Source organism: Sus scrofa, chromosome 13, assembly GCF_054392235.1.
Source record: "Sus scrofa isolate SSC_HxYL_T2T_F1_AM1 chromosome 13, Sscrofa_HxYL_maternal_Yorkshire_Landrace_v2.0, whole genome shotgun sequence".
Lineage (NCBI taxonomy): Eukaryota > Metazoa > Chordata > Mammalia > Artiodactyla > Suidae > Sus > Sus scrofa.
The window spans coordinates 40,372,800-40,388,101 of NC_139395.1; the positions used below are offsets into that span (position 1 = coordinate 40,372,800).

Consider the following 15,302-nt stretch of genomic DNA (forward strand, 5'->3'; position numbering starts at 1 on the left):
CAAACTGCCAAAAACCAGTAATAAAGTGAAACCCATAAAAAAATTAAAAAAAAAAAGCAGCTGGAGTAAAAAGACACATCATAATAAGAGGAACAAAAATAAGTATAACAGGAGACCTCGCATCAGAAACAATGCAAACCAGAAGACAGTGGAACGGTATCTTTAAAGTACAAAAAACAAACAAAAAAATCAACCTATAAGTCTATAACCAACAATAACACCTTTCAAAAACAAAGGTAAAAATGAGGAAAACAGGGACAGGTTGGTAAAAAGTAGAAATTTCAAGCTATAAGATGAATAAAGCCTGAGGATCTAATGTAGAACACTGTGACTACAGTTGATAACACTATATTGTATAATCAAAATTTGCTAAAAGATAGAATTTAAATGTTCTCACCCCCACCACAAAAACAAAAAAGGTAAGAGGATAAAACATGCGAGGTAAGTTATGTATTAACTCAATGGGGGAATCCTTTCACAATGCATGTGTATATCAAATCACCACTTTGTACACCTTAAATATCTTACAATTTTATGGCAAATATACCTCAATAAAGCTGAAAAACAATTTAAATACATATCTCTGATAAAATAGACAATGACAATCAGCATAGACATAGAAGATTTATATCTATAACTATCTGATTAACAAGCTTGACTTAATGTGAGAAAAAAGGCCTATCACCCAACAATGGCAGAATTCACCTCCCCCCCCTCAAATATGAGTCATGAGAGATGTCTCAACAAACTTCAAAGATTTAAAACCATACATACACCATTCCCTATATCCATAATATCATTAAGTTAAAAATAATAATAAGCTAACTAGGAAAACTATAAGGACAGGTATTAAATGAGAAAGAAAGAAAAGGCACAGAATTTGTGAAGACTACAAAGCATGTAATGGAATTAAATAGTTAAATGAATATGAAAATTTACATAGAAATCCAACCAGTATAAATCCTAGAACCCTGTGGGGCCTCCCCTTAGAGGTGACCTGCTGCAGGAGAAGAGGAGGTACAGACCTCACCATCACAGTGAAAATGCCATACTTTGCACCTCTTACCCCACCAGCTGTGGAAGCTGGACTACTCCCTACTCAGTGCTGACTCAGGACTGCTTCTTCATGCCATTCTCAAAGGTTCGCTTCAGGACACAGTAGGTTACCCCCATACTTGGTAAACCCTTTTGCATCCTACCAATAGCAGCATTCCAAATATCATTAATAGTGATATTAGAAGGAAAACCACACAGAGTTCCTTGGCGGCTCAGTGAGTTATGGATCCAGTGTTGTCACTACTGTGGCTCAAGTCACTGCTGTGGCACAGGTTTGATCCCTGGCCTAAGAACTTCTGCATGCCATGGCACGGCCAAAAAGAAAAACACAAAAAACTCTGCCTCATTCCTATTCCACATACATGCCACCCACTTTCACTACATAAAGTCAAGGAGAAATGTAGGCCTGATGTTGATGGCACACACATTCTTTAATCTTCCTATTAGGATTAAACTGTGACAATAATAGAAACAGAAAATGTAATTATACATTTTCACTTTTATCAAATATCAAGAATGTTAACTCATCTCTCCTCATTCTAGGTAGCCAGTGTCTAAAACATTTCAAAGGCAATACAGTAAATGGTTAACACCTCTATACTATTTTTAATTCAACCCCAGTCTTTTCTTACTAAATACATAGGAAATTTAGTACTACTTTTCTTTTTTGAAAGCACTAATTTAAAACCGAAAATTAAATTTCCTCTGAAAAGAAGTTTGGGGAAAAAAAAAAAAAAGAGTTCCCGTCGTGGCTCAGTAGTTAACAAATCTGACTAGGAACTATGAGGTTGCAGGTTCAATCCCTGGCCTCGCTCAGTGGGTTAAGGATCCGGTGTTGCCTGAGCTGTGGTGTAGGTTGCAGACGCATATCCCGCACTGCTATAGCTGTGGCGTAGGCTGGCAGCCACAGCTCTGATTAGACCCCTAGCCTGGGAACCTCCATATGGTTGTGGGTGTGGCCCTAGAAAAGACAAACAGACAAAAAGACAAAACAAAACAAAAAAAAAAAGAAGTTTGCTACTTCAAAATTAACAAATTATTGTTCAGAAATAAATAATAAACAATTTATTTTTCGAACCCCACATTTTTAACTACAACATAGGCCAGGTGTTAGCTCAGCACTCATAATTATATACAGACTATTGTGTATAATTGTATATTGTATACAATATTGTACTGTATATTATACAATTGTATATTGTATAATTGTATACTGTATATTGTAGATATGGCCGATTAGATACAAATGCATAAATTAATCTTTTCCTCTAAACATGTGGAAACACTCTAGGAGCTATCTCCAACTTCTGTGCGCATTTTAGAGTAGGTTGCTACCTATGCAGATAATAATAACGACTTTCAAGAAAAGCCAACTTTCTCAGCCTCCCTCTCCCATGCACATAGGGAACACATGCCAAGTAAGTTGAATGCTAAATATTCCGGAGATCAATACAGCAACAATCTCAAGAAGAGAACTGCTCTTTGCCAATGCATACAAGGTCAAACCAATGGAAGGGAAAGTTGTCAGAAAGAGCCTAAGCCAAAAGCATGTGGAAGATCCCCAGCACAGGTATCTTTCTTTACAGAAAACATCAGGTGGGGCCCCAGGGCTTGTCCAAGATTAAACTATTCAGGAGCGCACACCTGGGGCCAAAATCCACATCCTCTAACTCCCACAGCCCAAGATCGCTGAAATTTCAGCCCCAAATCTGAAACAATGACGCTGTGTCATCAAGGATACTTTTTTCCTAGATGGCTACACTCTTTTTAAAACAGTTACACTAGATACTTGTGTGTGTGTGTGTGTGTGTGTGTTCCACCTTAATTCTCCCACACTAAATATTTCTTCAGAATGCTCTTTCCACCTGAGCATTCACACCTATAACAAGATTGAAAGCATTTGACTCACATTTCTACTACTGTTCAAGTTAACAGAAATTACGATTATAAAGCAAGCTAACCTGTTTGGAAAACAACGTCATGATCTCTTAGGTATCCTTGAAAAGAGAAAACGTAATGGAAACTATTTAAACAAACTCACGAGAGTTCCAGTGTAAGACAACCTTCCGCTCCCAAAGTGCACCCCAAACATACCTCAGAGTAAGGTAGGTCTGTGGGCAAATAACTTTGAAAATGTCGCATACACTGTGATGGAAAATGATGGAGGATAATGTGAGAAAAAGAATGTATGTGTGTATGTAGGACTGGGTCACTTTGCTGTACAGTAGAAACTGATAGAATACTGTAAATCAACTATAATGAAAAAATAAAAATCATAAAAAATAAAAATAAAGTGAATCATCAAAAATTAAAGATTGAAATAAAATTTGAAAAAGAAAATGCTGCATACAATATGCCCCCAAGTAGATTCATAATTAAAAGTTCTTAAAAGTACTAAATACAAACAAACCAAACTATTCAACCTTGTTCAACCCAGTGTGTTCCAATGTATTTGACGAGAAAACCCTTACACTTACACATATCCCATGGCAAAGCTAGTTTTCTAGGCAAAGTGAACAAAAACAAAATTTATAATTTGAAACTAAAAATGCCTTCTAAGAAGTCTACATATCAATTAAAACCAAAAAAGTAAAATTTCCATACTGCTTTTTTCTCAATGCACAGATTACAGGGAGAAGAAAAGGGGTTAAAACCAGAATCAATGGCCCACGTTCAACAAGGCAAATTACTAAGTTTTCAAAGTGGAAAGAAGTCAGCAAGTTGGGCAAGAAACACCTCAATATATTTTAAAACAACAGAAATAGCACAACAAATGTAAATGTACATAATGCCACTGAACTGTATACTTAATGGTTAAAATGGTATATTTTCATTATACACTTTTTACAATTTAAAAAAAAAAAAAAAAAAAAAAACAAGAGAAATAGACCACATTCTTGCCTTTGTTATTTTAACAAAAGACAACAGAAGCAATAAAACCCCACCCACCTGCGAAAGTTTAAACCATCCGATAAACAACCCTGGACCAAGAAAAACACTTTAAAATAGGAATTATCGGAGTTCCCGTTGTGGCGCAGTGGTTAACGAATCCGACTAGGAACCATGAGGTTGCGGGTTCGATCCCTGCCCTTGCTCAGTGGGTTAACGATCTGGCGTTGCCGTGAGCTGTGGTGTAGGTTGCAGACGCGGCTCGGATCCCGCGTTGCTGTGGCTCTGATCCCGCGTTGCTGTGGCTCTGGCGTAGGCCGGTGGCTACAGCTCCGATTCAACCCCTAGCCTGGGAACCTCCATGTGCTGCGGGAGCGGCCCAAGAAATAGCAACAATAACAACAACAACAACAACAAAAAGACAAAAGACAAAAAAAAAAAAAAAAAATAAGTAAATAAAAAATAAATAAATAAAAATAAGAGAAACTTATTAAAAAAAAATAAAATAAAATAAAATAGGAATTATCCACAAAATAACAATAATGGAAACACGACACATCAAAATAATGGGATATAACTAACACTAGGTTGAGAGGAAAGTTAATAGCCTTAAATGTCTTACTATGACACAAGAAAGGAGAAAAAAATAAAAAAGCAAATGTAGTTATAAAACAACAAGTGGCATACAAAACCAGGGATAAAAAGATTTCTCTTTCTTAATAAACAAAGATCAGGCAGAGTCATAATCATCTTTGCCTCTCCAGTATTCAGCCAGAACAGAATCTTTGTTTCATAAAGTTAACCTCTTAACAAGTGAGAGCTATATCTGAGAAAGTTAACTTAAGCTGTGAATTAGCTGAATGTCACAAACAATTCAAAGGAACTTCAATCATCTTATTCCAGTTTTTTTTAACCAAATGTGTCATTCTCTTGTCAGTCTTCTCATTGAGTATGCCTTCCATTTTCTCTCACATCAAGCAATTCTCAAATTTATTCACAGGAGTTCCCGTAGTGGCGCAGTGGTTAACGAATCCGACTAGGAACCATGAGGTTGCGGGTTCGGTCCCTGCCCTTGCTCAGTGGGTTAACGATCCGGCGTTGCCGTGAGCTGTGGTGTAGGTTGCAGACGCGGCTCGGATCCCGAGTTGCTGTGGCTCTGGTGTAGGCCGGTGGCTACAGCTCCGATTCAACCCCTAGCCTGGGAACCTCCATATGCCGCGGGAGCGGCCCAAGAAATAGCAACAACAACAACAACAATAATGCCGAGGGAGCGGCCCAAGAAATAGCAACAACAATAACAACAACAACAAAAGACAAAAAAAAAAAAAAAAAAAATTATTCACAGATATACATACATATATTCTCAATCAACAGCCCAACAGGTGAACTTATATGTAAGTAAAAAAGGAGTAAGAACAAAAAATGCTAAGAAACTCATGAAAAAGGTTACAATGGTAGGGGAAAACTTCCGTGTATATTTTTTAAATTATTAAAAATAAAGACTATTAATTTAAACAGCATGGCACAGATTAACAGGCCAACAGAACTAAATGGAGCCCAGGTAGAGAGGTGTATACGGACATGACAGAGGTGACACTGCAGAGCTGTGAGAAGACAGACTTTCCGTTAAGTGATGCTGGGATAACTGATCATATTTGTTTTAAAAAATAAAACTGGGAGTTCCCTCGTGACCTAACAGTTAAGGATCTGGTGTTGTCACTGCTGTGGCATGAGTTTGATCCCTCTCCCAGGAACTTCCACATGCTGCAAGCGTGGCCCAAATAAATAGCTAAAAATAAATAAAATGGGACTCACCCAAAGCACCACACACCAAATAATTACAAAGAGATTAAAATTCTAAATGGAAAACGGAAAAATAATAAAACTTTTAAAAGAACATGTAATAGACCACCTTAATGATGCTGGAGTAGAGAAGCATTTCTGAAGACACAAAACAAACCCATAAATCATGAAGGAATGGATTCATAAATTTCTATTAAAATTAAGAACCTCTGTGTATCAACATATACTGAAAATGAAACGAAAAGCCTCAAACACCTGACAAACTAGAAAGTAGCTGTGATACATATAAATGACAGAAGATTAATATCCAAACTACATAAAAATATTCCTATGGATAGAGTGCCATGACATGTTTAATTTTTTCAAACAGTTCAGAAATAAATGAATAATAAATACACATATATGGATTACATATACACACATTTATCACAACAAAGCAAAGAAAGCAAAATGTAAACTGTTCAGTCTAGGTGATGGAAATAAAGGTGATCATGCTAATTTTCTTTCCTTTTTGAATACTTTCAACTTTTTCCTTTTTTTGTCTTTTTAGGGCAGCACCTACGGCATATGGAAGTTCCCAGGCTAGGGGGGTTCGAATCAGAGCTGCAGCTGCCAGCCTATACCACAGCCACAGCAATGCCAGATCCAAGCCGGGTCTGTGACCTACACCACAGCTCAAGGCAACGCCAGATTCTTAACTCACTGAGCAGGGTCAGGGATTGACCCTGCATCCTCACAGATACTAGTCAGGTTCTTAATCCACTGAGCCACACCAGGAACTCCCAAAACATTTTTTAACAATAAGCCAAAGAGGAGGGGCAGTGCAGAATTCATCTGAAGGAACAGAAAAAGAGTAGTTTAAGACCTGAGACACTTTTCAAAACAGGAAACTCCAAAAGCCAAGATAAACAGAAATATGGTCATCCTCATTACTAATCAAGAAAATACATATTAAAACTACTTTGAGGAGTTCCCGTTGTGGCGCAGTGGTTAACGAATCCGACTAGGAACCATGAGGTTGCGAGTTCGATCCCTGCCCTTGCTCAGTGGGTTAACGATCCGGCGTTGCCGTGAGCTGTGGTGTAGGTTGCAGACGCGGCTCGGATCCCGAGTTGCTGTGGCTCTGGCGTAGGCTGGTGGCTACAGCTCCGTTTGGACCCCTAGCCTGGGAACCTCCATATGCCGCGGGAGCGGCCCAAGAAATAGCAAAAAGACAAAAAAAAAAAAAAAAAAAAAAAAAAAAACTACTTTGAGAAACCATTTAATGTCAATGGGATTGAAAAAAATTTATAGTGTGACTATATTAAATATTCAAGAAGATGTAGGTTAATCTGTACTCCACTCTGCTGATGGGAGAGAGTATAAATGAATCCACACACAGGCTGGTGGCTACAGCTCCGATTGGACCCCTAGCCTGGGAACCTCCATATGCCAAGGGAGCAGCCCAAGAAATGGCAAAAAAAAAAAAAAAAAAAAGAATATGGTGCCAGTCCATTTATACAGAGTTCAACACTTAGAATCAACCAATGTAATATTCAGCAATGCATTTAAAAAGGGAGAAAATGCCTCTGAGGCTTATCGGGTTAAGATGCTGCAGCTGAGGCACAGGTCACAACTGCGGTGCCGGTTCGATCCCTGGCCTGGGAACTTCCAAATGTCACAGAGGCAGAAAAAAAAAAAAAAAAGTGGGGGAAACACTATAAACAAAAACTCTGGAAAATAAACTTTTAAGACAGAAAAAAAAAAAAAAGAGAAAAACTTGGAAAAGTTTATCACCGAAGTCAGAACAGTGGTTACTTTCAAGGAAAGAAAATACAAATTGCAATCCAAGATAACTGGAAAAAATTCTCTAAGCAACTGGACCTCTTTGTATCCTGAGTTTAAATGGGTCAAGGTATATGCTTTTAATCATATTCACACATTTAATATACTCTTCTGTATACGAGGTACATTTCACAAGAAAAGAAGCTACATTCAGAAATACCAGCAGGGGCTGAGAAAAAAAAAATTTTTAATCATTGAAGATAAGCGGCTTAAAAATTATTTTTCCTTCAACCATGTCCTGAATGCATTAGACAAATAAGCTCAAGAATTGCTACAAGTGAATTATTTCTGTAAGGACAGAAATCCCTCTTTAGGGAGAATAATTACCTCTCAATTTATCTGTTTTATAGGGACAATATTAATGTACATGCTGCCAAAGCATATACCGAAATGCTCTTCAAACACATAAAAATTTTATAAATTAGAGAGTTTTGGACTTTACTCTTTAATAAGAAATATATAAGGCTTGCCATACATACCAAGTCGATAAGAGACAAGTTTGTATATTCTTTACCATTAACTACATCATGAGCTACATCACTATTTGACAATTATTATTAATTGTTTGTTAACAATACACATGTATATCAAACACTCTTCTTCATAAAATGTACTCAATGAAAAACACATTGAGTGGGGAGGAGATATTTAATAAAGGATACTACCTCCTAGATTGGAATTAATTTTTTCACTACACATTAAAGTTTTATAATTAAATAGCACAGTTTTAAAAATGTCTTTACACCACTTAAAAAAACCCCTAAAAGACTCCTTTCTCCCTTGAGCCCCTTTACTTCATCCTTTTGCATTTATGCACTTGACATATTCCACTGTGTTCTTATGTCCCACAATAGGTAGGATCTGTGCATGAACAGGCATTTCTCCTTCTTCACCAGTGAGCCCAGGTGTGCTGGGAGGCCTTAAATGATAAAATGATAAACCCAAACGTGTCTTTTGACTCTAGATGAAAACAACTCAATTCTCATGCTGTCGATAAAGTACAATTTACTGGCTTCATTCACATCCCACGATGACAAGTGACTATATCTTCAACCCCACAGGCTGGGAAGTGTTCAAACTTCCTCTCCGGGTCACTAGGGGAAAACCATGCTGAGATTTTCTACACTTGGAACATTATTCCATTACCATATGCCGCAGGAAGTAATGAACTCAAAAGGAAGATGTTTATTTTGACACTTTTTTCATTCCTTAAGGAATGTTTTTAGCCCCCGGCTTTGCCTTGGGTGAAACTATGTCAAGGTTTAAAGCAAACAGAAAATGCCAACCTTTTAGGTCAGTGACTACACCCTCCACATAGTTACACATAGCAGCTATATATACAAGGTGGTTGGCTGGCCAGCTAGCTGATTTTCAGCCATTAACAATAGCAAGTGAAGGGATGTGAATCAACTGAGAAATCATGTCACGTAATAAATACTACTTAATATTAAAATCAATGGATGCAAGTGGCCACTTCCCTGGTTTTGAACCACAAAAAACGGCAACCTGACAAGACAATCACAGGGCTTTTGAGGCTCACAGGAAACTCTCTGCATACACCTTGTCTGTGAAACTGGTCTATCAATAAACTTAAAAGGGGAGAGATTAAGAATAGGTTATTGAAAGCTAATTAGGTTGTTTATACTTGCTTTCATCTCTTAAAAAACAAGACGTTTAAACAAGTCAACAAGAGCGCTACATTTGCTCCACCGTAGGTCACTGGCTCACGCGGGCTTGTCGAGATTATTTAAATTCACGAGCAAGATTTGGTTGACAGGTCCCGCACTGCTGCAGGCTACAATCCTCCCAGAGTGCCTGCAGGGTTATTACAATTGCAGGCGGCTACAGAGGACAACAAAGGAGCCTTACCCCTTCCCGAAGGCACCTCATTAGCACCGTGTACGCAGCCAAGGGAACAGCCCAGCATTCTCGGGGGTTCTTTTTTTTTTCTTCCTAAAATAAAGTGGAAGGAAAGGCAGTGAAGCTCACAGCACAAAAGATATTAACCCATTCAAGAAAAAGGCACGGTTTCATATACACAAACGACCTATAACTTCTTAATATTCTATCGAAGGTACAACTTCCTACCTGACAATTTCGACCTGATTAGGGGTCTTTTACTGCACTGTATGTACCAGGGATTTCTTCTATGTCCCACACGATGTTGTTAAGATGCCCTCATCAGAAGCTAGATGAAAAGAACTAAGAAGTGACAATATAATCTGGTGGATAGAGAAACCATTCCATTGATAATTATAAATGATGATACGGATAGTCCTATATAAAAGGTCTGACATTATCTGGAAGGATTTGAAAGAACTGAAGAATACACAGCTTTGAGTGGTATCTCATAGGAACAAGTAAAAGGCAGCAGGCTACTCAGCAGGACAATGAGCTCAATAAAAGTCAGAAATTATGATCATCAGGTACAATTATTTTAATGGCACCAGGAAAAATGCTTTCACAGAGGAGCCCAAGTAGAGAGACAACCACAAGAACACCCTATCGAAAAAAATTACAAAGTAAATCAGGGGCTACAGGGAAAGGTGGGGAAAAAATAATCTCTTTAAAGAGACCACAGCAATCAGACACAACCTAGAATAGATTTATAAGGAGATCCTGCTGAATAGCATTGAGAACTATGTCTAGATACTCATGTCGCAACAGAAGAAAGGGTGGGGGAAAAAACTGTAACTGCAATGTATACATCTAAGGATGACCTGACCCCCTTGCTGTACAGTGGGAAAATAAAAAAAAATAAAATAAAATAAAAAAATAAAAGGATTTGACCAGAAAAAAAAAATAAATAAAGAGACCACAGCAATACAGACATACTATAAAAAATAAATATGGAAAATGTGGATTTGAAAAGTAAAATAATAATAATAATCCTTCAGGAATTCCCATTGTGGTTCAGTGGATTAAGGACCCAATGGTGTCTCTGTGAGGATGCAGTTTTGATTCCTGGCCTAGCTCAGGGGATTAAGGATCCAGCATTGCCACAAGCTGTGGTGTAGGCCACAGTTGCAGCTCCAATTGAACTCCTGGCCAGGGAATTCCATATGCCAAAGGTACAGCCTTAAAAAGAAAAAAAATCAAATAAAAAAGCGAAAAAAAAAAATCTTTAAAGCAGAAGAAATTAGGTTCTGCTTAGAGAGAAAATTTCAACATGCTAAAATTCATAATAATCCAAAAGTATTTAATAGCCATGGTGGGAACTGTGACCCATTAAAGATGGACCCTTAATCACAGAACATCTCATATGGTCATAATCTAGACATTATCATCCAGAGCTGCTCCAGTTCAAAAATCACTGATTCAACACCCAATTTAACTTCCAAATACAACTTTCTTCTCTTCCAGCTCATTTATTTGAAACGCCCTCCACAACCTTTCCTTACCTCGCTGGATGCTGTGCCCCATCTCCCCAGCCACCCCCTTTTTCTTGCCCCCAGTCTATCTCCAATCCTCCCTGGCAGCCACTTTGATTCCCTGGTCTATCATTTAACCACTCTTGCCAAAGGCCTCTGCCTTTGGAGCTCCCATGTCTGGGGAAACGCAACCTTGGAGGTAGCCCAGGAGCAGCAGGGCTCCTGGATGGGGTGACACCCAGAACACAGAGTTGGAAGTTCCCATTGTAGCTCAGTGGGTTAAAAACCTGACTAGTATCCATGAGGATGTGGGTTCAATCCCTTGTCTCACTCAGTGGTTAAGGATCCAGCATCTGCTGCAAGCTGTGGTGTAGGTCTCAGATGAGGTTCAGATCCTGCATTGCTGTGGCTCTGGTGTAGGCCAGCAGCTCCAGCTCCAGTAAGACCCCTAGTCTGGGAACTTCCATATGCCACAGGTGTGGCCCTAAAAAAAAAAAAGAACAGAGTCCACAAATGACTTAGGATTGGCAAGCCCAGTGACCTTCCACGTCACCCTCCAGGCCTGTTTCTCTCTCCGACCAATTCCCTCTCCTGAAGGACCACAGTATTTCAACCCCATGACCTTCCTGCCACTTCACCTACTCTTCTCCTTCACAGAGACCATGGAAGCGTGAGAAAGGAATGACTAACTCACCTCCACCTCAAACCATCTGATCATGTAAGCACCCCTCCCACATGGGCTCACGACCCTGTCCCCAGCCTGCTTTCTCAGCATAAGGTTCTGGACTAGCCCTGATTGCTCCTGAGTGCTCAGAGTCCTGTCTCCACAGGAGCCTTTCCATTTCCACTAGAATCAGTGGTCTCTCACTGTCAGAACAGCCCCTCACCCCCCACTCTTTCCATAACCATTCTGGCTTTATATGGACTTTCTCGGTGACCTCACCTCTCCTAAATCCTCAACACACAGCAATTGGACATTTTTTTGCCTCCCTCACTCCATGTTAAATAAATAAATACATAAAACAGCTCGAGTTTGGTTACCAGGGACTTTCATGTCACTCAATCCAGTGACTGTGGTTCTTTTTCTTGGACCTTAAGCTACACATTCAGCCCTATTGACTTTTCTCTCTTCTGAAATCCCCACTTCTCTCTTAATTTTGCTCCTGCTTCACTTAATCTCAGTTAGGGGCTCAGAAGCCTTTCTTACCATTTCCCAATCTAGTCTTCACATTTAAACCAGAGTCATCTTCATGGCACTTAAAACAGATGACATCCTTCCCCTTCTCAAAACTCTTTAACAACCTCCCCTTGCCCTTAGGATCAATACCCAGGCATCCAACTTGGCTGAGGAGCCCTCCATGGTCACGTCCCTGCCAGTCTCTACAGCCCCTGCCTCCTGCTCACTTCCCTCCTGTCACACTGGCCTTGGTGCAGTTCATGAGTGAGAAAAAAAAAAAAAAGCATCTACTATGTGCCAGGAACTCTTCTCAACAATAGCCACACAGACTGAGCAAGAGAGATAAACATTCTGTCTTTATGGTATTTAGTGGGAGATGAATTTTTTTTAATTAAACAAGTCAACATATTGATGAATGCTATAAAGGAAAGCACAGAAGGGTAAGGAGTCAGAGGAAGGCTGTAGGGTGGGGTCTCCATCTCCCATGGCTCAGGACCAAGAGAAGGCTCTGCAGGGAGCCACGTGAGCAGACAGAAACTGCAAACATCTGGGGGAAAACACTGCAAGAAGGAGGGACAATGCAAAGGTGTGGAGGTAGGATCAGGGCATGAGCAGTTCCAACTCCCCTCGGGAAGGGTGAGTGGGGATCATGAAGGGACTGGGGAGACAACTCACAAGGGCCCAGAAGGCAACGAGAGGGATTCAGCTGTGACAGCAAGAAGACAGGAAGCCCGGGAGGGCTCTGGGGAGTGACACTGTAGTCTCATGAGCTTTAACAGGCTCACTCCGGCTGACATCTGGGAAAAGACTCTAATGGGCACAAGGGTGAAGCAATAAGACCAGCTGGGAGCTCTTACGGCAGGTCAGGTGAAGAGATGATTATGGGCTGAACAACAACAAAAAGACAAAACACAAGAATAGCTAGACTCAAGGCGGTATGTATCCTTGACAAAAGAAAAAAAATTATAAATCTATTGCCTCGTAGTACCCTCTGCACAATCACAGTCTGGCCTTCTATTCTCAAGCTGGTAACCTTGGGGTGTTACCAGAGAATCAAAAGAACAGGGCTTAGGTGTCTACATCATATACCACATGCATGCATGTAAGTATGGATGTGTATACATATATCAATCACTTCAGGTCAGTCACACGAAGCACTGACCTGAGATTTTAAGTTTTACCTATACTCAAGGTGACAATGCCACAAACAGCCTCATCTCATAAGCCATTACTGATTTTTGCGGATCCAGGGACAAAACTTCCTTTTCCGGTTTGCTGACATAAGATGTGGTCAAGGAATTCTCTTCTGGCCTAGAGGTTAAGGATCTGGCATTGTCACTGCTGTGGTTCAGGTCACTGCCAAGGCAACGGTTCAGTCCCTGGCCGGGGAACATCCACATGCCATGGGTACGACCAAAAGATAAATAAATAAGATGTGGTCAAAGGTCAAGGCCACAGAATCATCCCTTTATTAAAATAGCCATGCTTATATCCAATTGAAGTAACTACCAAGGGAAATGATTCTCTAGACTACTTCTAGAAACAAATAGAAATATATTATTCCATTTATATAAGACTCTAGAAAATGCAAACTAGTCTATAGGACAGAAGACCAATCAATGGTTGCCTGAGGACCCAGAGGGGGCAGGAGGGAGGAATTACAAAGGACCCTGAGGAAACCTATGGAAGCCATAGATATTCTCATTATCATGACTGTGGTCATGGTTTCAATGACATACAACTATCAATGTTCATCAAAACTGGAATCTTAAAACATGTGCAGTTTATGTATGCAAACTGTATGTCAATTAAGCTGGGGGGTGAAAAAAATAGGATACACATACACGCAAAGCACTGGGCTGGACTCCTATCCCTGATAAAATGGCAGCCTAGGTACCTGACTGCTCTTCTAATGAAAGCAACCAGTTTTATTCTGCCAGCCTTAAAATGCCTCAGAGATCTGGAAAGAAAACAAAGAATGATTAAGCCAAAAATCAGCAGCATGCATGAAGGGATAAACTCAGCTTCCTTTTAGTCTGAGGACCTGCAGAGCCAGGTGAATTTGGGCTTTGATGTCAAGGCCATCAGGGCCCAAGGTAAGAGTCAAGTTGACATAAACACTCCAGCCCCACAAAGAACTGCAAGGAAAACTACCTTTCACAAAACTTGGCACACAAGAGAATGTGCCAGTGCAGGAGGAAGACAGGAGGAAGCTCTAAGTACTAACTAGGAAAGACATCCATATTAATTATTAAGAAATAGCTCCAGTGTGTGTTTCTCCATGCAGTTTTTTTCCTTTTTTTCTTTTTTTTTTTCTTTTTTTTTTTTTTGGTTTTTAAGGCTGCACCCACGGCATATGGAAGTTACCAGGTTAGGGGTTGAATCGGAGCTACAGCTGCTGGCCTACGCCACAGCCACACAGGATCCGAGCCACATCTGTGACCTACACCAAAGCTCATGTTAATGCCAGATCTTTAACCCACTGTGCAAGGCTAGAGATCGAACCCACATCCTCATGGATAGTAGTCAGGCTCATAACCCATTTAGCCACAATGGGAACTCCATAGGCTAGTCTTAATACGGTACAACTATTAAGTGAAAAAAGTTGTGCTACTTGTTACATAAAATGAGACAAAATTAGAATCAAAATTTCTACTTGCTCATAAGTGCAAAAGTAACTCTGTAAATGTAAGAAATTAACTGCAACAGCTATTTTGGGGGGAACTACACAGATGGGGGACAAAAATAGGAAAGAGACCCTTTCCTGTATGTTTTTCCCTATGTCCAAGTTTTCTAGCTTCATGAATTTTATCTCTTCAAAATATAAAATAACTTGAGAATAAATTCAACCAAGCTAAACGTATAAAAGCTTTATGAGCAGAGTGAAGTAACTTAAATGAAAATATTGTATAATATATGGAAATATCATGTTTTTGTGCTTTAAAGGACAACATACCATAAATGTACTAATATTTTCCTAATAGATACACAGATTTAGGACAATTCCAAATATGTGCTGGAGGACATAAAATTATAAAGGTATTATAGTATTTCTCAAATTGACCTACTAGTATTTCCCAAATTGATCTGCATAGTCAATGCAGTTTTTAAAAGATTTTTTTACAATCATCATAGGAAGTAGTGTTAATACATTTTTGGTTTGAAGATGTTCAGAGTAGGTA

The 15,302-nt window shown here is 39.5% G+C and overlaps 1 protein-coding gene across 30 annotated transcripts in view; it reads right to left on the reverse strand.

Annotated features, from left to right (window-relative positions):
- Positions 1 to 15,302, reverse strand: part of ULK4 (unc-51 like kinase 4) — a 540,161-nt gene that overhangs the window by 427,034 nt on the left and 97,825 nt on the right. For all 30 annotated transcript variants that reach the window (XR_014822784.1, XR_014822772.1, XR_014822770.1 and 27 more), the window contains one exon: positions 9,442 to 9,525. Coding sequence is in view for 15 of the 30 variants with exons in the window: in XM_084987830.1 (XP_084843956.1) it covers positions 9,442 to 9,525 (84 nt within the window). In the remaining 15 variants the exon portion in view is untranslated. The remainder of the gene's footprint in view (positions 1 to 9,441; positions 9,526 to 15,302) is intronic.